Here is a 27,657-nt window from a genome sequence, read left to right on the forward strand (position 1 = left end):
AAACCAGCTCGTCAGATTCTGTTTCATCAATCGAGATACGGTGTAAATTCTCGTTATCTCGTCTCGCTCTCGGGTTTTGTTGTTGTACAAATAATTCCATGTTTTTACTAAGTCGGTATATGTGGGCGCCGCGCTCTGGCATTTTTTACGAAGACAACTCAAAACGTGAAATTCATTCAGTAACATTATTTACCAACTGTCGGTTATGAAAACTTATCCGACTTGAGTCGATAACCTAGGGTCATAGGTATCGTCATGTAAAGATAGGTAATGGCCGGAATTTGATGATCTGGGGTAAAATATTGAATCTACAGTGGATGATAAAACAGGTGGCCATTTTTTACTTGGCAATCAGGGAAAACTCGGGGAGTTTTCTTATAAGATATCAGGGAATAGTCAGGGAATGTTTTTCTAAAAGAAAGTTTTAAGTCAGGGAAATTAGTTGAGATCGCTAGATGGCACCTATGATCAAACCATTTTCGTCTATGCCTTACGTATTTGACTGCGTTAATTGATTGGATTCTTAACAGATCAAGTCGGGAAACCAACGTGCATGTCAGAGAATTGTCAGCCAAAAATCAGGTCATATAAAAAGCGGTCACCCTGTAAAACAAGCCCATGGGCGCAGCTTCGTAAAATTGACTGCTAAATCATAATTATCGTAAACTAATCATGGAAGAAAATTAAATAGAGTCAAACCTTATTGCACTGTCATACAACCCCACTTGACCTATTTCCTTATCTCCAAAAAAATGATCTATGAATCTGTACCACGGGAATATGTAATACCTGATATAATGAATGGTGGGCAAGCACCACGGCTTTGTCAGTCGTTAGTTATAATTTGTTTGAAATTTTGCCGAATTCCGATATACCTGAGAGGAACTTGACATGATAGTAATTAACCGATAACGAATACATTGAATTAAACTGCATCACTATAAATACTCTATTAGAAATCAGATCTCTAATCAGTATACCCGACGTTATGCGCTGGTATTCTTTCTGAATCGAGTTTAAAAATTCTTCGGCAAAATTTTCTTTTTCTCGTCGTCGGCTGATACCGAAAAACTTACCTCGTACGGAAAACGAACTTATGAAAAAGCGTTTGAAAAAATTAATCCGACGTCTGTAATGAATTATTGATGAGATATTTCCTGTGAGTCATTACAATCCGTCGTCTGGTCGCAGTGGTGAATGACCGCGAGTATTATTTCCGAATTGAAGTTTTCAAGAGCTCGTCGCGTCGACACCGAGGACTCGACCATAAATGAAAGTTGATTTGTCTATATAGAATGAACGGACAGCGAGAGACGCGTCTGCTCTGCCGCCGCCGCTGCTGCTGCCGGGTTCCAGTCGCATGTTACTATACTCTGTTTCGAGTGTTATTGATTCTCGATGTTGTTTCTTCTGCTTTCATATCAGTCGTTACCCATGATGCCTGCGTTTCCAATGGAACTGGGCCCAGTTCCACAGTTGTGGGCTCTTAAACCGTGAACACGTTGAGACCATTTGGCGCCTAATTAGAGAGTGTGTTTGAAAGTAAAATACTCATTGAATACTTTAAAAAAAGGCATTTGAAGCGAAGCATTTCCAGTTAACGCTTAATTTGGCCGAATTTGCTAAGATTTTACATGCAATGATTTGGCCCTTGCTACTATTTGGCATGGGCCTGGTCTGATGCTTTTGGCGGAACCAAATCTGGCACTGGCCGAATTTGTGCCCATGCCAAATCAATTTAGTTTCTTCATCTAAAATTGGTTCATTATTGCGAAACGATTAACGCTTTTCGATAATTTCATTTTGGATATGGAGCCAGAACGGGCTCAGTCCGTACCTTAAGTCTAACTCATTTTTGGTTTGAAAACTGCATATGTTTTGCCACTGTTGCACAATCGCTATCCGACTTGGGGACGGTTTCAGAAAAAAAACGTTTAAATTCATGTTTGTTCGAAATAGAAAATCTCAGACTTCGTTATACAAGGCATGTGTATATAGACGTACTACATCATAGCAACAATAATGAATTGATGAACTCCACCCTACTAAGAAAAAATATGCCACCAGTTTCATATTTGTTTTATTCGCTATATGAAAATTCACTGAACATTAATGATAACGCATTGTTTTCGGTACTCCGGGGATCTAGCATGCGTATATAGACGTGCAACGTACTATAAACATGTTTATAGCATCCCGCTGACGGTTTAACACCCCGAGGTGATGATCACAGCGTGAATGAATGAACTCTGAATTGAAATATGATTATTGTGTATGAATTCAGAAATATAAAATCCTATGTTAGTACATGTAGCGGTATTTATAGGTACAATTTCGATGAATTTAAGTCAAGAATATCAAAATTTGAGTTTGGAAACGCGACAGGTTTTTGTTTCTCACTAAAGACCATCAGGTGCATTGGCAAGTTAACAATTATGAGGGTGTGTGTTTTTTCAGATATGGGCGTCGGCTTGAAATTCAGGTCGGGAGCTGTTACGAAGCATTTCCTGCATTTTGGGTTCTAAATTTCTGTGGATATCCGTAGTGTTCAACAAAGGGTTTTGGGCGGCCCAACTCAGCTTAAAAACGGACAAACGCCCAACATTAACCCCTAAACACACCCACTATGTTTTTAAGAACTTACGTTTAAAAGAATAGGAACCTTTCCCCCTTACTGTTTCAATTGTTACAGAATCGCTTAACGTTTTTTGTTTTTCTTTCTCTTTGCAGGTGAGACTCTCTCTCTCTCTCTCTCTCTCTCTCTTGTTTTGTTCGGTGGGCGGCGAAGCTCTAAAATAAACACTCAACTGAAGGTGTAGTAGACTAGTGTATTACCCCCACAATCTGGTGTGATTTAACTCCTAAAGATCCCATCGTTCTTTTTATTTTCTTCTCTCACACTCCTCTTCTTGTAATCATATATTACTGATACCTCGGTTTTTCTAAGCACTCTGTTTTCCTTGAGTCTTAGTAGTGTGGGATTCTAGTTGTATAGTTAGGTGTCTTGTTTAAAAACGTTCGTTTCAACGCTTATTGTGATCACGGCTACCACCAGGGGCCGGTTGCATTGTCATGGCTTAAGACTTAAGACCAGTCTAAGACCAACTTAGTTCTATAGCGAATCTTACAACTTAAGACCAGTCTAAAGATTTAAGACCACTTTTGGACTTGAGTCATGACCCAACACTAGAACCCTGGGGCCGGTTGCACAGTCAGGACTTGGACTTAAGACCAGTCTAAGACCAACTTAGTTCTATAGCCAATCTAACAACTTAAGACCCATCTTAATATTTAAGACCACTTTTGGACTGAAGTCATGACTATGCAACTGGACCCTGGATTGATGAGAGACTAGTATGTGAAATACCAAAGACTAGCCATTGAGCCCGAATGCACTGAGTTTCAAAGCCGATTTTGCTTTGAAAACTCTAGACATATGTCTCAGTCAGGATGAGAGCTTCTTATTAGGGTCTAGTTTCAACTTGGGAATGTAAATATGTCGATCTCTCGTAAATAGATCACTGACTTGATTAATGAGTCTACAAACCATCTTAACATTGACGAATCAAATATCGGATCTCGGGGAATGTTGAGAAATCTCTCTCTCCAGATTTCATTACGTAATATCATGTTACAGGTTTTATAGAGTGAGGATGTTCACAGATCTCTCTCTCGCTTGGTCTCAACGTGGGGGGTGGAGAGAATCGAGTTGATAAATGAAATCAGCTGCGACAGGATTTAAATTGAATTTCACCGTTGACGTTCGCCGCCGACGCGGAATTTCGTCTTCTTCGACGTCGAAATACTTCATTAAGAGATCAATATACATTCTCCGGTGTTGTGTCTAGGGCGGTAGATGTCATCGCGCGACGCTGCCGGGGTCCGGGGGTGCGAACGTCGTCGACGAGATCGCTCGTCGAGATTGCGTAATTCACTCGATCCGGGCTCGAATTAAACGCGAATCAGAGGAATCGGTCGGAATCCGATCAAATCTCGAACTGGCGATAAAATCAACGATTCAGAATAGGACGTTTCGAATATGCCTCGATACGCGTTTTAAATTGATTCTGGGTTTTTTGTCAGATGCGTTGAACATCTTAGTTGTCGAATAAACACTATAATCCGTGTATACTGTAGATAAATGAAGAAATCCCACACTTCGAATTTAAAATTATACGATCAAATTTATTATTACGAAACCACAACGATTCGGCTGTTGACTAACAGCCATCATCAGATCATTCCGGAATTCATGTCGGGCTAGCTTACAGCACGAGGGAAAAACAGTTTTTACTTGTTTCGCGACTGTGTGCGCGGATTGGCCGAGACTTGTTTGTCGGATCTTAAGGGGGCTCAGATCGACCTTACGATGCGACTCAACTGGTCAGCGACTGGTTTTCCGGCGACTACCACCGATCGTCGCACGATTTTTGTCGCCGATTCTAGTCGATCTGAGTCTAGCTACGACTGTCGTGCGACAGTTTTTCATGATCGGCGACTGAATCGCAGGAGTTGAACATGTTCTACGACGCGACGGAACCAGTCGCCGACTCGTCGTCGTCTATGTGCGTGTTTCTGCGATGAGTTGCCGACTCCACAATTAATTTCAGCCAATCAGAGCGGCGGTACAAAAATGAACATGGCCCGCCAAATATGAAGGAAAGCTCATTGTTATTGTGAGAAGAGAAACACAGCCTCCATATACTTTCCACGACATTTTTGCATGTTGATAATAAAAAACCTTTGATGAATAACCTAAAATCATGAATATTATTTGAATCACTCTAAAAATTTCAATTTTTCTCTGACAATAATGCCGCTAAATTGATGGAGAGTTTATGGAATAAAAATGGCATACATATTGTTATTTTTTATTGGGAGATATGTGCACGTAGCTTTGAACGGGTCACGTGATCTACTTGTTGGGAGCCCACGACTCGGTGTATCGGTGTCGATGTGAGCGCGCTCACGTCCAGTCGTTACGACCAATAGCAACTGGTCGCCGATTATCGCTGAATTCGATCTGAGTGCAATCTACGATAGTCGCCGACAGTTGAGTCGCGTCGTAAGGTCGAGCCCGGCTTTAGCTACATTCAGGTCACCTGAGATCCACGATCATTTTGAACCGAACGTGTAAGTCATGTGATGTATACATCGCTGTTCATTGGCTACGACCTTACGATCGGTGGTAAGTACATTCAGGTCACATACGATCCGGCGTCGTAAGAATTACGTAGAACATGTCCGATCGGCTTACGACTGGTCGATCAGCTCACTCCTGTCGGAAAAAATTCCCCGACTGAAAATCAGCGACTGGTTTCCGATTCCTTGCATTGCGACGATCTGGTCGAATGTGATGTGGCCTGAGTTAGGCTTTAGAGTCCGTTAGCGAACTAGACATCAACATGCATTAATAAAAAATGTGTTTTTTGTTTCGTGCGCACTAGGATTTTAAGATAATGCGCCATCAACTCCCCCTCAAGCATATATAGAATTGAGTTTCACGTCACGAAAGGTAATTTCAGGTAAAAGTCTTTTATTCATATTTCCAATTAGAAGATGACGTCGTCGTCGATTTCTGCGGAATATTACGATGTGGATACGCGAGATCTTTCCTGGCGCGGCCATTGTCTTCATCGAAAACGGAAAAGTGTATCTCGTAACTGGTCGTGTTTCCGACTGCACTTATGAAATTGAAGAAAAAAAAACAGATGAAAATGTCGGTTATGATTCGATCGCGAATAAAAAACCCTGTCAGTTCCCAGCCTGTGCATCTATCCGATCTTCCTGGACAACCGGATAAAAGTCCTTTTCACGCTAATATTTTATTTCTTAATATTCAAATAACTGTTTGAACAGACTGTCTATCTGTTTGTGTGTCTGTGTGTCTTAATGTCGATGTTGATGAGTACAATGTAAATATAGCCTGTAAATATAGATTGGACCAGGATTGGTATGTTGATGGGTCAATTCTAAATTACAACAGACTAAATTCAAACCATTCTTTAAAACGTAGCTTGAACTCGTGCCCTATCCAGTATTTGCTACAGTTCGGAGACAGTTCTAGTTTCAATAGCTGGTTTATTGATTGGTTATTATAGCTGACGCGGGTTACATTGGGTTTGGTTGACATCTGAGAGTGAAAATAAGAGATCATTTGACTACTGTGTTGAATGAAGCTGGTTATAGTTATAGACCGTATATATTTTGATATTCCTAACTGTTCGTGATTAATCTTTATTTCATGTGCTTCGGTTTTCTATACGCACCAATGGTTGTTGCTGGTTCTATCGAAATAGAAGTACATATCTGTCTGATCATCACCGTCCTCAGACTAGCTACACGACTAGCTACACGACTAGCTACACGACCAGCTACACGGTTAGCTACACGACTAGCTACACGACCAGCTACACGACTAGCTACATGACTAGCTGCCCAACTAGCTACACGACTAGTTACACGACTAGCTGCACGACTAGCTACACGACTAGCTATACGACTAGCTACACGACTAGCTACACCACTAGCTACACCACTAGCTACACGACTAGCTGCACAACTAGCTACACGACTAGCTACATGACTAGCTGCACGACTAGCTACACGACTTGCTGCACTAGTAGCCGGCTAAGTTTACTCTCGTGCCACTCTCCGTCGTTTTATGAAATCGTATTTACCCAAGAGAATTGATTATGTCGATGACAACGTTGAAGAGTTTGATGATGATGCTTGAACGAGCTGCAGCGTCGAGAGACGAGCAGCGACGATGAATCCTGACGTCATCGTCGCTGATGTGATGTCACGATCGACGGTCGTCGAAGAATTATCGATTCGGTTTTTGGTTTCGTTCTCAGAAATTGTTCGCGTAACGCCGGAGAAAAATATTCGTTTTCTTTCAATATGTAGAGCAACTGTTGCAGATGCCGACCTTGGAATTAATGTAATGTAAATATATTGATATCGATAATGAACTTGGATGTTATGATTCGTAATGATTTATCGGATGATGATGCGATGAATAGGAAATTTTCTACCCAAATGATGTCGTACCAGAAATAATGAACTATCAGTAATTATGTTAAAAAAAAAACAGATTTTCTGGTCCACAGGGGACAGTTTTAATTCAACTTAGCCATTGGAGTTAACCCCGGAGCAAAGGATAGAGAGCAAAGGAGAAGAAGAGAGAGGGAGACGAGGGACAGAGACAGAGAAATGAGAGGGAGGGGAGAGGGAAAAGTAAAGGGAGAATACAGAGAGAGGGGAGGGAAGGAAGGAGAAGTGGGAGATGGGGAGGGAGATGCAGAGATGTAAATGTGAGAATAATTGTATTGGGTTTTTTATCATAGTGACGCACGCCACGCAAGACGTTAGTTTTGTGATGTCATCAACGGCTGCGGCTGCTATTTCATCCTAGTGTCAAATTCATTTCCGTGAAAAATAACCGACTGACGGCTACCGCTGCTGCTGCTGCTACCGCTGCTGCTGCCTTGTGTAATCTGATTGGATACGTGCAACTGTAAACTGTCGTGAGATCAGGATATTATCATCATCGACAGCAAAAACCTCTTCAGTCCACATAGCCGTTTAATAAACACGCGCCACTAATTTGTTTTCAAATATACTTCATATCATCTCTATCTGAAGATTGTCAGTTCTTCAGCAAGTTTCAAAACGGACCACTAAGTGCCAGAGGTGTCCGGTTTTATTTGACCAATATCCATTTTCGCAAATACTAGCCACGCCAATAGTGCTTGATCAGTTTCCCCGAACGGATTAATATGACTGGATCCAGTTCCACAGTTGTGTGGGTTTAGTTTGACTGTGGATTCAGTTCCACAATGTGAGTTTAATTTAACTGTGGATCCAAATCCAAATTTGTGTGGGTTCAATTTGACCCTGGATCCAGTTCGACAATTGTGTGGGTTTTGATGAGGGTCCAGTTCAGTAGACTCATTTTTGTTTAAGTGGGCTGAATAATGGATCTTTTTGTTGAACTCTTGCTCGAGAATAGATTCTTAACTGAATCGCGACGAAAACTACTGACCATGAGATTTCGCGGAACAACCGTGCTAAAAAAAGTGCTAGTCCGTCCAAAACGCCACTTCCACCCGCAAATAACTTCTATACACAATCAGGAATTGGCTATAAATCATGTTTTATCAGCGAAGATGAGAGCGTTCGTCCATTAATTCCGCGTTTGTTTTACAGCCGAATCGTGAAGATATTTTCTCCGCGCGTGATTCGCGGATTTGGAAAAAGTCAGTAACGCGGCTATTTCAGTGTCGTACGTAGGCGTCGGGTACGTACCGTGTACTTGATACGTTCGTCACGGAATAACCGGTTATTTGGTGAGCGTCGATTCTAACCGGAATCGGGGATGAGTGTCTCCCGCCTCCGGCACGTGAGATAGATTGAACGATTTCGAAGAATCGTTGCCATTTTCGCACTCCATAGATTTCTTTCTTAGTTCCTGAACTAGATTGGCATCACTCGGGCGGATTTTACAGTTCGACCCATAATGAGGTGGCCACCGACCTAGAAACCTTGAAAAACTCAGGGAATGAATATGTGATTCATGAAAAAGTAATAGATTGCAAACATCGTAAACCAAGAAATTTTTCCATTCATCTGCCGCAAATTTACTCGCATTTTGCGTCAGAATATGGACAAATTTAAATTTGCAAATGGATGAGAATTCAGCATAGTTACCGTATCTGAAGTCTTTGTATTTTCTGAAAGGGGTTTCACGTGTCTTTTATTCATGACAGAGCAGCAGCAGCAGCAGCAGCAGCAGCAGCAGCAGCAGCAGCAGCAGCATCGACCGTGTCCAAGATCTAGTTAGAAACATCTGCAAACCACATCGGAGAAATATATGTGAAAATTATTTAATGTCATCGGTCATTAGCAAATGACACAGAAATATCCGGTCCACTCATTTATTGTAGCTGATAAATTTTTACTCCGGTATCTCTTGAGGTGAGGCCTTATTTTATCGCCGAATGATTTCCGTCTGAGACTTTTAGGAGGGACTATTAATAATGCTGTTCTATTCCGACTAGAGTTACCGGATGACGTCACGTAGACAGCCACAAGGAACGCCAAAAAAAAAAAAAACGTTTTCTATGAAACACACTTTCAAAATAATGCGCTTAGAAAACGTGGTTTTTTCTTTGCATGCGTCGTTTTTAAACCAGATTCGAAGAAAATATTTACAGCATAAACCTTGAAATGCGGTTGGTGAAAACAAAAAGCCCTGGTGGCCTTGACCTTGAATAACACGTTCTTAAAAGTCTTCACGGGCGTCTGTTTCGGTGACCTTTCTTTTTTGTCGCTTTTTAAACTCGTGATTAATAAGCTTTCACCTCTAGATAATCAACGCCGTCGACGGAAGACACCGAGAATTTTCTTTCGATCCATCGCGTTTCACCGAGAAGCCAGTTTCATCGCACGTCGTTGACGGGTTTAAACGAGTGTGAATCGCTTAATCAGACATCGTCATCGTCGACGACCCGACCTCGGAATCGTCATTGTTTCGGAATTCAGGATTATCAGTCGACGACCGAATTGTTAACGGGAAAAACGATAAAATTAACTCAATTAATTGAAGATGATCGCGTTCACCATGCCGCCTGCTGCCCCCAGCGCGAACGCAAGCATCCAACTGTCACATACTTTCAGTGCATTTCAATTAAACTCATTTGACATCCTTCACTCTCGATGCTCTTCAAATAGATCAAATCGAATGTAGTGAACGTCTCGTATATCCAGCTTCTTAACAGGTGGTGTGAACGTTCGTCATCAAAATCATTTTCAATCAATTTTTGAACGTGGTTTTTTGGCTCTTGTATCGAATATTATCATGCAGTCAGAAATATGATTGATAGGAGTTTTATATTTTTATGAAGTAATGTTAAAAAATTTAAAAAGTTTCATGATCTCTGGGTCTATTTCAAAAGTTTCATGATCTCTGAGTTCAATTTGACCCAGTTTTCATGATATCTGAGTTCAATTTGACCCAGTTTCATGATCTCTGAGTTCAAATTGACCCAGTTTCATGGTCTCTGAGTTCAATTTGACCCAGTTTCATGCTCTTTAAGATAGTTTTGAACCAGTATCATGGTCCCTGAATTAAGTTTGACCTTGTTTCATAGCTTCTTAGTGTAGATTGACCCAATTTCTCGGTTGTTTACTAAGATTTGACTCGGTAACACAGTCTCTTAGCTTCTCAGTGTATGGGTTCAATTTGACCCAGTTTCACAGTCTCACTTCTACAATTCGACCCAGTTTCACCAGACTTCGAGTTTAATTTCGACCCAGTTTTCGATAATACGATATGAAATACTTTCACTTTTAGATTGAAACTCTTCGTCCCAAGGCGCGTCGATATGAATGAATAGCTTTATATACAGCGTTATAATTACGTTGAATATCGTCGGCAGCAACGGAGGCAACAATCATGAATATATCGTTCGCGTATAAGTGCCGTTATCTGAGAGTTGTATTTGTTCAGCAGTCGACTGCGGCAGTTACCTACAAACACTAATCCTCACTAGCGTCAATCGATTCCGGTACACAGTAAATCTTTTATCCCCCGATCGCGACGTCTGGGACGCGTGCGCAACTTCGTTCGAATGTTTTTTGCCGAATAGATTTTCAAACTTGTCGGTTTCTTGTTCGCCGTGTTTTTGTATGATCGTCCTGTGGGATATCGCCGAATGAATGTTGCAAACATTTTTTTTGCGCGACATTACTCCCCGGAGATTGCTGATGATTTGATTCAGGTATTGGTGGAAATGAGATCAACCACCATTGAGTCGATGAACAATAGATGGTGCTAATCAATAGATTGACCCAATCACGATTCAATCACAGAATGTTCGGCATTCAGCATTCAATTGATAGAAACTTGTTCCTACCAAGATTTAAACCATTTGATGGTTATTTTGGTTCAAAGTCAGTCTTAACAACTTAACACCAGTCTAAACTCATAGCTCATTTTGGTTCTATAACGAATATAACTGTTCTGAAGAGAATATTAAGTTGTACTTTTGGCATAAGCTTGTGCTGCCACCTGGTTTGTTTTTTGGTTGTCACTGAGGATTGATGAAGATAACAATGGCTGTGCTTGGCCAGAATAAAAGAAAAGTATAGTTAAAATCTGGCTCCATCCTATTATTTTGGTCTCTTGTGGACATATGACAACTCTAAGACCAGTCTAAGCGCATCGGTTTCTGAAGTCATTCTAACAACTTAAGACCAGTCTCAACACATATTGGTTCAATGGCGAATCTAACAACAATCCATAGTGATTTTGCAGCAAATCTTACATCGTAGACCAGTCTTAAGGGTTTTAGTCACTAATGCATCGATGCTTCAAGTTGCTAACCACACGGTTTACCAGCAAGGTACCAAACAGTGCCAAGATACTCAGAATATGAACAAGGCTGTGCAGAAAACCCGATATCGCTGCTTTGCAGCTATATTTGAAAATTTTGTTTTTTCCCGATATACTGGTAACAGTGTATTTTTAATCAGTCTTTAAACTTAGCCGGGTTTTGTGGCGTCGTTTCAACCTCGACATTCTCCATCATTCCAATGCATCAAACTCGCAACGAGTGAGATTTACGTCTCGCGTCGTCCTCGCAAGTTTTAATTTGATTTACGCGCGAAACGGAAAAGAAAAAGCCAAATGCCAGACAATTTAGCGACGTAACGGTCAATCCTATTCGACATCAAAGGGATGAACGCGGTGCCGATAATTTTGAAAGTCTGATCATGCCGCGGGGCGCATCCGTAGAAGTCTTTTGTATTTGTGCAACGGTGCACGAAAACTAAAATCTGAAGAGGATTTTTTTTCGAGATGGCAATAAACCGATTCTGTTGTAAATTAACTGTTTTAAAAGCCGCTTCCGCGAAATGGAGATTTCTCTTTTGAGTACAATCGACTTTTTAAGATCCAATTTCAACAGCAAATGGGAAAAATAATCTCTGATATTGAATGTCATGGTTTGATTTGATAGAAAGTATAGGCCTATACGTGTACACAAAATACATATTTTATATGTATTTTGTATATACATTTGTTTGGATATTGGGACCTGGTAAAGGTACGGAAGAGTATAGAAAATCATATATAGACTACAAATAGTACGAACCCTCTTAAAATATATAGTATCAAAAATTCATAAAGACTAAGTATACAAGTATTCGCATGCGAAATGGTTACGAGGCCATACATCCATACATTATGTAAGCGATTTTCAAAAAGCCATAGTTATATCCATTATTGAGATCACTATCAACACTACCTGAGTACAATCAAGTATCGCATTGTATCGCTAATGGACGTGTGGAAAACCGATCGAATTTTTTCTTCGCAAACGCAATCGACTTTACGTAGTTTTAGTTTTTTTTTATTTATACATCGCGGACAACTTTGAATGACAGCTGCGGAAATTCGCATTGATATTTTGATACGCCGCCGCGCGGTATCAATAGCGGTTGGCAGGCCTAGCACTTCTGATTGCCAGACATGTCAACAAACAAACCATCGTGACATTGGCCGACAATTCGGACAGCGTATTCGGCGAATACAGGAATGTTGTCTACACGCACACTGCGTCACTCCTCTCGACGACCTATGTGACTGAATTCATCGAGCTTGAACCTTCCTAGACTGTGTACACTATCACAAATCAAGTTAGCCAATAAATAACCATGGTCCAAACTAGAGCAGTCAGATTCAGCTTCTATTGGTTCTCGTGCGTCTGTGAGACCCTTATTCTTGTACTGTCTGTTCTGTGTGTGTGTCTTTCAGCGTCTTAGCTTCGTTGATAGTGGATCAGTCTCGATGAAACTTGGGTACAATGTTAGTATGGGGGGTCTAGTTGTACAGTACGCCACCTAGCAGCAGAACTATAAACTTTTTCACCGATATGACCTTGAAGACGACCTCATAACTGAGGAACGAAATTTGAAAAAGTTGTCCCGACGAAATTTAGTTATTGGCCCTAGATACAACATATCCAAAAAGCAAAGGGAACTAGTTCGTGGTAATTTCCGAGTTTGGGAACTGTTGTTGCTTATGGCTTGTATGTAGTTAATGACTGAAGACCATTTTCACGCTTCAATTGTGATTGCGCAACTGAGCCCAGAAGCCATTCGCATTATTCACCTGTCCATCTTGCTTCTGAAGCCAATCTACCACCTTAAGACCAGTCCTTACTATTCGGTATTAAATATGGTTAGTGTTTATTCATACCACGTATAACCGTGATGAACCGTGACTAGCTCGCGATCATATTATCATAAACCCTACATTAACTAGCCTCGCGTTTTTATATCGTTATAACTCAGGTTTATTAACTCGCGTGTAGACATAGCCTTCTCGATTTTCTGTCCGCAGTACGATGAACAACGATCATTTTAAAAAAACTGTAGCCGTCCGATTGTTAATTTGATTTAAGGTCTCGTTTTTGCCGTATTTCATATCGTATTATTGGATTTTCGACCAGTCCGAGAGTCAGCGTATATCAGAATAACAACTGATCCAGAGTGGCGAGGAAAAAGCTTTGACAACTGAATATAAGGGGAAAGTGGGGGATTTTTAAGTCTGGCATACATCGGACTGGCAACTGATCATTACTGGTGAGCGAGTACATCGAAAATCTAGTAAAAACTAGCAACAGCGTCTAGATCCACAGCGCGTACATCGACGGCAACTGAGATGTCTTATCCAGCAAATATTCTGGAGGGCAAGTCACGTGTCATTTTCCTTTGTACGACCAGTTGTTCAGAAGTAGAACGTGAGCAACTGGTTGGAACTGGAGATGGATCATCGCTTACCAGCTGTGAGCTCCGATATATCGACACATTCAAGCTACTGATTGTATCCAGCCAGTTCCAGGGGCGGATCTAGGGTCTGACTCGACGCGGGTGCACCCCCAAATAGGCTGATTATAAAAACGAACAGGGCACCCTGAAATAAAGCTCATCGGAAAACACGTAATTCATTTTTGGAAAGACAGAGAACAATTTAAACTTTGTTAAACATATTTCATTTTCCCCTGATATTTCAAGGCAACTTAACATTGTTAAGGGGCTGCACACACCCCCATAACCTCTCCTTGGATCTTGCTGAAAACTACCTGGCAACTAGTTGTCTCCAAGTACTTTGTCGATGTTTAACGAATAGTTTTCGTGGGGTTTCATGTACGACTAACCACAACCACCACCAACACCACCACCGTATCATAACCACTTCCACAACCACCACCACAACCACCTCCACCGCATCATAACAGTGATTTACTAATCACTATTAGAACTGCCTTCATCGTTCTACTACTGATATATGATCTATTACATATATGATATATTACCAACGACGTGTATAGTTTATACATGGGCGGTATTACTTTGTAATAAATGGCGTAGTCCTTTAATACGTAGTCAATAAACCAATTCATTATAGAAACTGCTGGTTTATCGGATACCATCATACTGTCAATGGAGGGAGCATCATTGGAATGGCTCGGAGAAATGGGAGTGACAAGGAGTCAAGCGAAGGAGGGAGGGATGGAGGACAGGTAGTCAGAGGTTTGAGTTTGAAAGAAAAGTCAGTGAATGAAGCCGGATGGAGAAAAAGATTTAGCAAGCACTTAGGTCGAGAGGTTTACCTAATCCGTGTTCTGTTGTTACCTAAAGCATGCAACAAGAAAAATCTCAAAACAAGAAACAGAGATTGCCTAAAAACGTTTCTGATTCGTGTTTATTTCATGATGTGTCCATAAGACTGAAGTCATCTGAAGTTAAGACTGTAGCCACAATCACACGGAGACAATTTGGCCTGGATCGGGCCCTGAGTGAAATTTCGCCGGTGCTTAATTAGGGAACGTGTTTACACGCAAACCACTAACTTGATACTGAACAATGCTTAAACAAAGCGAAGTGAGACACTTCCGGAACCTGTTTGACCCGTGCTAGAATTTGGCTCAGGCCTGGTCCGACATTTTTGGTCCGGCCAAATTTGGCTTTAGTCCCATTGGAAGTCCAACCTCCCCCTGCAGGGATTCGAACCTGATGGCCACGGTATGAAACCCTGCCACACTAGACCGAGTGCGCAGCTATACGCGTAGCTTAGGCAATCTGATTGGTGCCGCAAGTTTTCGTGCGGCAAAGCTGCTCATGTACCTGCGCACCCGGTCTAGTGTGGCAGGGGTTCATGCCGTGGCTGCGTGTAGCGATGCCATCAGGTTCGAATCCCTGCCGAGGGTGGATGTCGGAAGTCTAGACCGTCATACTGCATCCATGAAGCTTTCAAACGAATCATAATTTACTTAACGTAAGAACAAAAATATTTGAATTCATCGTTCAGGCGTAATAATGATATCATATCACCCACGTTGCGCCCGAGGGGTTTAAACAAGAACAGTAGATCTTTGAGTAATGCCTAATTGCTCGCGATGCACTGATATACTTTCTTTTAATGATGTCGACGAACGGCTTGAATGTTAACGACCAATTATCCGATCGACGGTAGAAGACATTTTATTAATTATTTCGTCATGTCGTTTGATGTATATTTTCAGAACACCGGAGCAGTGTCCCAGCGTCGTGTCGTTGCTGTCAGAAAGTTACAACCCGCACGTTCGCTACGGAGCGGCGATGGCTCTCGGAATCGCGTGCGCCGGCACCGGGCTGAAGGTTAGTAGTCGTAGTAGTAGTAGAAATTATTGAATCGTCGTTTGTTCTATTCGATTATCTCCCGCGGAGAAAACGATCGGATAATTAGCGGATATTTATCGCGTAATCGAATGAACTCCCTCCCCGCGCTCGTCCTCTAGAACGTGCTACTAGCACCGGAAAAACGAGGCCTTAATTATTCCTCCTCTGGCAATCGAGGATAGCCCTCGGTGTAATTAACGGCGTAATAACTGGTCGATTTTAAGGATAAAACTCGTTCCGTTTGAATGTCTTAATCGATGAAACTTGAGCTTCATTAGTAGCTATTGATGAAACACTCTTGAGTCCATGTATTAACGATTAGATAGAAAATCCAACTCTAACAATGAAAAACAACACTGAAAACATTTCCTTTTGTTGATGATTTATTTTTGAGTAATTCACACTCAGATAGAACTCAAGTCATTTTGAGTTCACAAAGGTCTGACTTAAGAGGAGTCTTCGATATACATAGCTTTATTAGATCTAGTTAATTACTGAATTCAGAAAGTTAAGACCAGGATGTATTAAGTGCAGTTTAAAAGCGTACTCGTTTTGCTGACACAATTGCACAGGGGGATGATTTGGCAGTGGTCAAAATGGCCAGTTTTTGATTCAGGCATTTACCATTGCATAAGAATGATGCTGTGGCAAGCGAGTTGAATAAGGCCAAGAAAAGAGAGCAATTTTAGAGGGTTTGCGCATCCCCTGAACCTCCCTCTTGCAACATTTTTCAGGTCAATTTGGTCCGCATCAAACAGGCACGGACTAGAATCAAAATACTTACGTGATCGCGGCTTTTTTCTCACTATCCTTGAGCAGTCAAACGGTTATCAGTTATTAGTATCTCCGGATATTAATCAAACATCTCGGGTCATCTCGCTCAGCTGAGAAATTCTCAGAATGCTACACGATTAATCCGCGCTACTTTTCCCTCGTGTGGCCATGACTCGGCAATCTGCTGGCGCGAAGGTCCGCGTAATGACGTGGCATGTGCTTAGATATCAGGCTGTGTTGTCAGTCTTCAAATACAGTTCAGGGAAAGCCTTGAACGTACAACAGCTCCCAGAGTGCGCCCAAGGACAATGGCTGAAAGATTATTAATTATCAGAGTGTTCTTCAACGAATTATCATTTGTGCAGATTCCTCATCCCCCAATGCTGGTTAAAAGGCAATTAACCCACTAAGTTAATTAAGTTAGTTGCATCAAGTGTTGCCGATTATGGAGCGTGCACATGGGCGGATATGACCATAACTGAGTACAACTAGTTGCATAAAAGTAGAACATGGTCAACTGGCTGGAACTGGTTGCTGACCACTCGTAACCTAGCTCACATTGACACATTCGAGCCACTTATTGTATCCAACCAGTTGCTCTCATGCGCCCAAAACTGCCCGGCAACTAGTTGTCTCCAGTTACTTTGTCGATGTACGATAGGTTTTATTTTCTTTAAAAAAGTCAGAGAACTTCATAAAAAAAAGCTAAAACCCTGGAAAATGCCAGAGAAATTTGTTGAAATGTTAGATTGATTGTGTTTACTGATTGGAGTCTTAACTGGTCGACTAAGGGCAAGCACCTTAGGAATAGCCTGGGAAAAAGCAAATCAAATAGAAGCGGTCACCCTATTCGGGATGAACTGGCGACTGGAAGTGGGTGTTGTTGATAGCACACGTGTTCCGAGTGAAGGAAACTCGCACAAGAATAACAAAATACGAACGAATCGATGCGTCTTGTATCCGTTGTCGTCATCGGCGCAAAAACCTCGTAAGACGTCGCCGTCGATGTTTTTCTCGTTCGTAGGGGGCAAGGCGACGTTCGATTTTTTGCCGGCAGTACGCGCAACTCACGTCGGTACGGGAATGCATTATCCGTGTAACCGCAATCGGAAATCATTGTCAAATTCAATGTCGACTTCGTTAGAACACGACGACGTCGAGGCGAGTGAGGTTGCAAATGTAGTTTCATTTAGAAAGGAAAAAAATCCTAAACAGAAAGAGGATCGTTTTAACTCTTTGATTACCACACGCACCGTCGTAAGCCGCTTAGTGATTTTTGGGATTTATTAGTAAAAAGTGATCTTGATATATGAACAGTGTCGCCATCTATCTATGTTGTAAAGAGGTCTTGTATTGGCTTCAGAAATAGGGGGTTCTGTTCCTGGGGGTTCTATTCCTGGTGGTTCTAAACTTCGTCAACAGATCTTCACACGACTTGCCCCATAATGATAAGGTATAAGAAACCTTGATTGTGTTGATTATGTCATGAGTGTCAGAGGTGGATCCAGGGATACTTGTGAGAATTGTAAAAGTACATCAAATCTTTTGAATGTCGTTTTTCAACAACAAAATTGGTGCATTTCAGTTCGGGAATGTGTCTAATATTGCCTACTTTAACATTGAGGCTTTTGAACTGCAAATGTTAAAATGGCGCCAAACAGTTCAGTGTTAACATACAATATATATTATTAGGTAGCAATTGTGAGTTTTTATACTTGAGTCAAATTTTCCAAAGTTTCAAAGATATCGAAGGCAGAAATGAAAATAATGTAATAGAAGCAGCAGTGAATTTTGTATTTTGTCCGAGCAGAAGAGAATTAGATCCCATCGGCTGTGTACATATCCACAGTTCTCCCGAGAGAGACCGGCTTACTGGCTGGCAATTATTTTCATAAAAAGAAATAGATGGGTTTTGTGACCGTGGGATTAAAGTATATTGGATGAAAAAAATGTGTCAAGGCTCGCCATGACTTAAAAGTCATACGGACGCAATGAACTGATTATTTGACGCCAGGAAAAACAAATCTCCCTTTTACTGCCTGGTTACCATACACTTTACCACCCAGGCTTCTGTGTGGCCATCTACAGAGAAACACTTTAGTACTATTCTAACGGATTGGGTTTAAATTGGGTATCTGCCCTAATAATGTACCATTCTAAGAATATTAAGACATATATGATATCGATATTGCAGAGCTGCTGCAAACTGTTCCTGATTTTCAGTATTTGTTACTATCTAATGATAAAAAATACTGATTTGATTTGTTTGCTGCATATAGAAATATGATAGAGGGTCTCACTGATGATTACTGATTAATTTGAACATTTTCTTGCATATTTCGATGAAATGTTATTGACAAAAATTCAATTTGTTACTGATAACACTTTTAAGAGGTTGGCAGCCCATGACTACAGAACCAGCCTTCACAGCATATTATATCATGGATTAAGGGTCGAAATTTTGTATAGACTTAGCTAGAAATGAATTTCTGAAATGTCATGAAAGCGGATATACTCGACGGAAAGATTTCTTCCTATCTGTAAAATGTAGGTGATTGTATTACAGGAGTAACAGATAGGTTTAGTTTCTCGTTGTATACGTGGGCGTCTTCCCTGTCAGCGTTACACGCTTCTTAGTCGTGCGCTTATATTTTTCTCCCCGTGTAAACGGAGTCACGGCTTTATCTTTACTTCAAATGAATCGACGATGGATCGGTAGATAAAACGCCGATATAGAATAAAACCTGCCTGGGACGCTTTAAAGCGAACTCCAGGGACCGGCGAAACTAATTACGATTTAATCACGCCGTGGTTGATGTCATTGAAAACGGGACGGTCGCCATCGGAAAATTGTTACGTGAAACTGGCCGCAGATTTTTTTTTTTTTTTTTAATCCTCACGTTTTTCATCTTGTCTTTCAGGATGCATTGGCCCTAATCGAACCGATGACTAACGATCCAGTGAACTATGTCCGCCAGGGGGCGTTGATCGCGTCGGCCATGTTGCTCATCCAGCAGAACGAGATCACTTGCTCGAAGGTACATTCATGTTTACTATATTTTTGCATGTTGATTTTTTTATTCTTTTTTTTTCTTAATATCTATTATCATTAATGATATTATTATCATTATTATTATTGTTATTATCACCATTTTTTTTTTCTTTTTCCTCTTCGTTTGTAGCAATCCTCATCGTTATTTGTCTCGGTCACAATTATGACTTTTCAATGTACAATTGTTATTGTAACTTTCTGTAAGAGGGCATCCCCCTCCAGATAAAGCTCTTACCGCTCAGGAGTGTCCTCAAATAAGTTAATCTTCAATTAATACGTAATTAATCATGATATCTTTCATATTCATACGTTTATGTTTATGAGAATTAAATTAATTTACGTTTATCTGAAACCAGTTCGTCGCACCCTTGCTCGAATAAAATGACGTAAAATGTCCGTCGTAAAGAGTTTGACATTTGCGTCGATAACAAGCTATCTTTACGGTGTCATCGTTTGTCCAACAACTGGGTTAATTTCCCTTATTCGCAGTTGCTCTGTTTGTCTATGATTGCTTGTTTTCGATGTGCGAACCATAATTCGCTCTTTCCCTGCCCCTCGAGGCAGCTGATAAAAACAGGGGGAGTCTCTCGTATTTCTCGCAATTGGTAATGTTTGTTTTTTATTTTTGTCGTGAAGGTTGCTCATTTCCGACAACTCTACGCGAAGGTCATTAATGACAAACATGAAGACGTTATGGCGAAGTTTGGAGCCATCATAGCGCAGGGTATCATCGACGGAGGTAAGAATTCGTTCTCGTGACTATCATGTCTACCGGCTGCTAATCATGATATTCATAATTATGGTGACTTTTGAGAGAGTACTTTTTGTATGTTCAATGACTCTCATATGTATTAAACCCCCCTAACCACCTCCACCCTGCCTATTTTTATTTCGTAATATGTGAGGTTCTACAGGAGATGTCCTTCAGGTAAGGTACCCAATTGCTTCGAGTGCAAGTGGCAATGTCAATAAGTGCCTTGCATAGGTTCATGTGGTTGCATCCAGGGTTTGAATGCATGACAAGGTATCTCAAAGTCAAACGGTCCACACAGCCCCATGACCTTGCATTTCAAAGTCAAGAGGTCTAAACCCTCACCCACACTGCTGCACTACCTGGTATCTTAAACTCAAACATTCACTTACACTGCTCCACAATCTGGCATCCCAGAGTCAAATACTCCAACCACTCACCCACACCACTCCATAACCTGGTATCTTAAAATCAAACAGTTTACCCAAACAACTTCCCCATAGAAACACTCATCCATGATAACTAGTGACAAATAACAACTGAATGTTAATGAGATATGATTTTGTAAGTTTATTAATCTGAGACCACATTTTGACTATATCGGCTGTTCACAAATACCAGTTTATTCAACTTTCTCTAAAGCTCTTGCATGACGCATCGATAACCGAAATTTAGCTACGACGATGAATTGCGTGTAACTCACTATCATATCGCTTTTAGATACAGTTGTATATGTTGAGCATAAGTGGCAATGAGGGGGGTTAAAGATTGGTAATCCCCTAAATGTGTGTCTGTGCTTCTGTCAGATTGTATGAGAGACCCGCTTTATTTCGTTACTCGTATCGACCGCTCCACAGTTTCATCTCTCGCAGCTATCACCGTCTCTCGTAGTGATGACTTTACCGCTGATTTTAGATACGACGTTTCCGTCGAAATTCGTATTGATTTTCGCGTAAAGGTGATATCATAAACCGTGGATAATTCGTTACGTACCCGACAAGACGTATGCCTCTGGGACATGTGCAGGGGGGGGGGGAAGACAAATTTGGCAGCTTTCGTTTTTTATGTCACGATCGTATGCTCGGCCTGCCAGGAACTGATATACCGATGTCAAGCATGAATAAAATCATTCGTATTTGTTTGATCAAAACGATTTGGGCTAGAAAAAACTGAATTTTTAATCTGAATTGATTTCATTTTGATTTCTACGCTTCAGTCGTTAGATACTGCAATATTGCCACATTTCCTACCTGTAAAAAATTGCCGGGATCCAGTTCCGAATGTGAGGGTTAATTATTTAGTTAGTGGCTTTTAACATTGGTTGCTTCACTTGACTTTTCTCACAGCTGAAAACTTAGAACTATCATGTCTGTTGACCTAGACGTGATGAAATGAGAGCTTGTATGGATTATTGCTCGCGGCTATCAAACTCAACCAGTTGTCTGTCGAGCTGCTATCAATTGGATTGGGTCAATGAAAAAAGCTCGGATATCAAAACTTACTGAAAATTGCCAGCTGCCCGCAAGGCAGTGATAACTTTTTTCCATTCACTTAGTTACTTCTGGAGTTCTTTTGACCCAGTAACTCAACAAATATCTAAGGTAACTATTTGCCAACCGAGGTGCTTTAGCTACTAGCTACAAGCTGTTTCATATGGCATTCAACTCTAGTCAGAACAAGTCCAAAATCGAAGGCGATAGTATGTTGAAACTTGTAGGTTGATTTTGGAAGTAAAATTAAAAATTGATATCAACTAGTTCGCGGACCAGTGACAAGACTACATTTATTACAACTTTATGCCGAAGTTTAAACTGATTTAACCCTTTCAGTGCGTCTTCACTACAGTGTGGTGTATAAATCGGTGATAAACTTTACTAATACACTGCACTCTGGTCTCCTGTTTGTCCTGTGCACTTTATTGAACTGTCAGCCAATAATGTATTCGTATAACATTAAGGATCAATAAAGTGAATTTGGATTTGTGGTGTATTGATGCAATTAGTTATTATCTCTAATGAAAGATGGCAGCACCCATTAAACACAGAGACAAGTATAAGAGCTCAGACCACTATTCCAAAATCTTCCATATCCTATAGTAAAAACAAGAAATTCAAGAGTTTAGTTCATATATAAGCGCGTAAATTCAGGGGAAATCCTGCTTATGGCTCATAGGCCAGCATCTTAGCTACGCATTGAAGTGGTTTTCGCCCCACATACCCAACCTAACTTTTGAAATAATCAAACCTTTAGAAAGGAGGGGTATCCCAGTACAGGTATGCCAGTACATCCGAGCCAAATATCTAAGGGAATCCCCACCGTGTTTGGTACCCTTACTCCAAGCAAAAAAAGTCCAGGGAATCCCTTATTTCATCATCAATCTGTCTCTCAGGATCAATGGATTTCATACATATAACCGAAATTCGTTACCTATCCCATTAGCAGAAATTATGGCAACATTTATGGGGGACCTCTTCTTCACTCTAGGTACTATTTTTGGGGTCCGGCCCTACGCATCTTCGAGCTACTAACCTAATTGTGGTCTGATGCCATAAGTAACTAACGATACACCGCACTGCAGCGTAGATGCACTCAAGCAGTAGGCCTACATGTATACCTGTTATTCAACACACTGGGGTGGAATTCTAAAATATTTCTTATTTTCTCCTGCACTTTAGGGTATAAATTAAGGTTAAAGGGTTAAAACTTATCTATGGAAACATTCCAGGGACAACTGCTAGTCGAAACTTCAACCTCACCATTCCACGCCTTGATAAATGAATCTTGTCTACTTTGGTTTTCGTCATGAATAACACCGACCTATGAGTAACATCAACGGTCTCGTTTTTTAGCCGTCTCCTTTTATTTATGTGACCGCGTCGAATGCAAAGCACCGACTTTTAATCAGAAGTTTCGGGTTTTGTTTCGATTTAATCTGATTATCGAGACGATCGCGGTGCGCGCTGAACATAACGTCGTCCGCCGTTCTCGAGAGTGATTCATTATCGCGTGCGATTTGCGTAATGAACTCGAATTCTTCTTTTCAAGTGTAATTAACAATTCCGGTTTGTCTGGTTCGGTCTTAAGTCTTTTAATCACGCTAATATCTTTCTTTGAAAGTTTGCGGTAAAGGTTTGAAAAAATTTAATGCAAACGTGGCTTTTGTATCGACAGAAACGAGGATAAAAGAGGGAGTGAGAAAGTGAATGCAGTGATTGTAAGAAGGGAGAGGTACAGAGGATAGGGATGGAGATTACGGGCCCATAGCTTGGAACCAAAAAAAACCAGTTCTGCTCATTTCTAATTCAAAAAAGATATCAAGCAGGATCTTTACGCTCCCAACTAGAACAACGTAATACATGTTCATAGAATTTGTTCATTTATTTAAACCTTCGTTATATCGCTCAGAAGCTATATCTGAGCATCAAATTTTCTGGGGGAGGGTCCCTTCAGTTCCGAGGAAATTAAAAAAATGAACCTGCCCACATATTCCTCCCGCTACAGGCCCGCATAGTCGACACAGTGATGATAATCAAAGGGTAGGGTAGGATATGGAGGGACCAGAGTTATTGTAGATGGGAAAGAAGATATGGGTAGAGTTAGTGTAGTGATAATCAGTTTGAGAGCGTCGCGCTATCGGTCGTTCGTAACTAGCCTCCTCTCGTATATTATCAATCATCTTTTATGTTGACAAGTCAGATTAGCCATTCTAATATCGAATGAGGCCATTAGATCACGCTGGAAACGATGTCAGATCGTCGGTGACGGCTGACAACGACAACGCCGTGTCGACGAAATTTATCGCCTAGAAAATGACACGAGTAATTGTAAAGCAATCACTAGCGGTTGTCGTCGTCGCCGAGCGTCGTTTTGTTGACGCGCTCTGTCCGCAGGAAATTGTCATCGAATCGGCCTTCCTGCGTAATCCTCGAGCGCCTCCCTCGGTGGTTATTCTTCGCCGTATCCGCGACCATGAAGTTATTGTTGAATTTTTTTTTAAATACATTCGCGAACTGGTTGGCCTCTTACCTGGATATCAGAGAAACGTCTGGGAGTTTTCTTTTCTGTAAAAAGGCCAGGGAATAGTCGGGGAATTTTGTAAAATCCTAAAAATCAGGGAAAAGTCGAGATTGCTAGATCATGCATAAAATCGAACAGTCTGTATATGTCTTATGTATTTCGCTGTGTTACAGCTATATTTCACTGTTGTAGCTATATTTTCTTTTCACTTTTTATTTTTTAACGCTTTCTTTACTAAAACTATGGTTATGAAACATTATTATCAGACCGTAACTTGTCTATTTCTAGGTGGTCGAAATCAAACATTGGGCTTACAGACACGTAATGGACACATAAATATGCCCGGAGTAGTTGGTATGCTTGTTTTCTGTCAGTTCTGGTATTGGTATCCGTTGGCGCATTTCATCTCATTGGCGTTCACGCCCACTGCTCTTATCGGGCTCAACACTGACCTTAAGGTAAATTCATCTGCGAATCCATAACGAAAATTAGTGTATTATCTGTCATAATTGATGCAAGGAAAAAACCAATTAAGTTAACTGGTTAGAGTTAACTGGTGGACAAATACCATGGTAACAATGCAATTTCAATTGTCGCTATCGCATTTATCCACTGATTAGCTCTAACCAACTTTAGAACAACTGGCCCCGGGTGATAGGGTTGGAAGTAGATAAGAGAGGACTGTACACACCCTGACCTATGTCTTCTCCTTTTGAATAGATGCCGAAAATTGAGTTCCGTTCGAACGCTAAACCATCGACGTTCGCCTACCCTCCTCCGCTCGAGGATAAAAAAGAAAAGAGCAAGGAAAAAGTAGAGACTGCCGTTTTATCAATCACCGCTAAACAAAAGAAGAAAGAAGCCGAAAAGAAAGCTCAGGACGATAAGATGGAAGTGGTAAGCATTTCAGTTACCACTTTGATATCATCGACCTTGGTTGGATGAGGTTGATGCTCAAATAATTAGAATATACATATATGGGACCGTTCATGAAGTATGTAGGCAAAAAGTAGGGCATTTTGTTAAGGTCCTTACACACATCGTACTATATTCCTGATGACCTACTTGTAATAGGCTAGTTGATGGCTACACCCATGCCTGTAGTCTGATTACTATAATTAAAAACTTAACACATATGTCTTGCATCGAGTTGAATTCTATTGTTAGAGTGTTTGGCACCTCCTCAAACATGGCCAAATACTAGTAAAACTTTTGATTCATTATTACATATGCTTTGTTTGAAAAGCTACCTGGCTATGTATGCAGATCGTACATTTTTTGACATCGAGATCCTACCTATGGCTTACATACTTACTTTATGAAAGGTCCTATGAGAAAAGGTCCCTACAACTGGCGACCTCTTGTAGGCTGCTAGTTGCCTCGGCAATAAACCAAGTTGCATCGGCAGATGTCGAGTCGCTTATCGACGTAAGCCCGCCTTTACACGTATACATTTCTAAACTGTTGAATGAATGTACCTCTAGTATGGTTAACCTTTTTCTCTTCAGTGCCTATATTGTTAAGCTTGTTCATAAAATGAATGCAAAAAAGAAACAAGCAATTGGCATATCACACAAAAGTTCCTGGTATTTTTCTCATGCTCACTTTCTTTAACGACACAGGATGAGGAGAAAAAAGATGAAGACCAAGAAAAGAAAAAGCCAGAAACAACATCGACAACACCGACTACACCAACAACAACAAAGAAAGAAGACAATGTGAAGAAAGATGCGGCAAAGAAAGAAGACGACGTGAAGAAAGATGCGACAAAGAAAGAAGACGATGTGAAGAAGGATACCGAGAAAAAAGAGGAGAAAGAAGAACCAGAACCAGGTTTCCAGATGTTACCGAATCCGGCGAGGGTTATGAGAGCTCAGCTGAAGGTTCTAACGATGCCGGCTGAATCTCGATACGCGACTGTCAAAGATGTACGTATCACGTAATTGTTGAACATTCCAGAAAAAAAACACCTCTCTCCAATAATAACACGGGCTCTTATGGTTTAAACCAAGCACAGCCTCGCTTAAATCGCTAAATATGCAATATCTTAATTCAAATTGTTCAATGTCTTGTAGATAACTATCGGTGGCGTGCTGATGTTGAAAGATTCGAAACCGGGTGAAAAAGAAGATTTGATTGAACCAATTGCCGGTAAGTGTGTGCATTGATCGTATGAACTGTCAGTGGACTGACTGTCATTGACAAGCACTTAATATTAACAGCAAATGATTTTTTGTCCACTAAAATTCTCGAGTTATGGTTGCATCAACAACAAAAGACGTAGTAATCTATTGTGTCAAATCCAAGGTCCATTTTCTGGTAAAACTGAAGTCAAAAAGTTGATCTTGAATTTCAAGACTGGTTTTAAGTTGTCAGATTGGCTACATAATACAGGTCTTAATTCTAAGACCCTCATGACTGTGGAACCGGCTCGTGGTTTAGATTATTATCGTCTCAGTGCCTCCCCAGGAATTTAGAAAAAGCCTGGATGACTTCTCGATTGTTTTTTTGAGCAAATAAATGCCTCTTTAATGGATATATTTTCGTTCTGTTACAGCTGGTGGCCCGAAAATGGGAGAAGAGGAGGAACCTGAACCACCAGAGCCGTTTGAATATATCGAAGACTAGACGTTACCTGACCTAGACTAAATCGGACTGCGCTGTCTGTCTTACCCTGTAGTTAACTCATTCTAACTCGGTTCGGTTGGGATATGTGTCACCACCAATTCAACCATACGGAACTGATTTGAAAATTCCTGAAGGCAGTTTTACTCACTCAACCGGTATCGAGTCTACCGTACGACAACGATAAACTGTTCCTTTCTTCCCAAAATGTGAAAAATGATTTCATATCGAGTATTTATTGTTGGTCTAGTTATAAAAAGAAAATTCTCGTATTAAGAAATGAAAGTTTTTTTCGTATTAAGTGGATGTTTATTTATGCGTTTCATGCTTCAAAAATAAATCTGAATTGTGTAAGTGATTTGTAAGCTTCTGATTTCTATTTTACGTTTAACATTCAGCAAATTTCAAGCAACTGGTTCCCATCCGCATGCAGATTTGAACTTGAGATATTCACCATTTTGACCACTCGGCATCACTTTCAGCAATAGAATATCTGCGAGTCTAGGACTTCCACCTCTTAGCAATTCAACATAACACCTTTGTTTATCCTATATTGATGCACCAGGGGCCAGTTGCTCAAAAGTTGGTAACTGGTGGACAAACTATTTCCATTTTCACTATGGCATTTGTCTAACAGTTGACTAACCAATTTTACTTGAGCTGCTTGTCCCTGATCCACACTGACCTGACAACTCGTAATCTAATGATT

At 40.8% G+C, this 27,657-nt stretch overlaps 1 protein-coding gene across 1 annotated transcript in view; it reads left to right on the plus strand.

The window, feature by feature from the left end:
• Positions 1-27,299, plus strand: part of LOC141910772 (26S proteasome non-ATPase regulatory subunit 1-like) — a 143,907-nt gene extending 116,608 nt beyond the window's left edge. Inside the window, exons 13-20 of the mRNA XM_074801562.1 lie at positions 15,594-15,708; positions 19,425-19,541; positions 20,192-20,294; positions 24,612-24,781; positions 25,044-25,220; positions 25,946-26,251; positions 26,399-26,474; positions 26,881-27,299. Of these exons, the coding sequence (XP_074657663.1) occupies positions 15,594-15,708; positions 19,425-19,541; positions 20,192-20,294; positions 24,612-24,781; positions 25,044-25,220; positions 25,946-26,251; positions 26,399-26,474; positions 26,881-26,951 (1,135 nt within the window). The 3' untranslated portion in view covers positions 26,952-27,299. The remainder of the gene's footprint in view (positions 1-15,593; positions 15,709-19,424; positions 19,542-20,191; positions 20,295-24,611; positions 24,782-25,043; positions 25,221-25,945; positions 26,252-26,398; positions 26,475-26,880) is intronic.
• The last annotated feature ends 358 nt before the right edge of the window (positions 27,300-27,657 follow it).

This window comes from Tubulanus polymorphus, chromosome 9 (genome assembly GCF_964204645.1).
Source record: "Tubulanus polymorphus chromosome 9, tnTubPoly1.2, whole genome shotgun sequence".
NCBI classification, from domain to species: domain Eukaryota; kingdom Metazoa; phylum Nemertea; class Palaeonemertea; order Tubulaniformes; family Tubulanidae; genus Tubulanus; species Tubulanus polymorphus.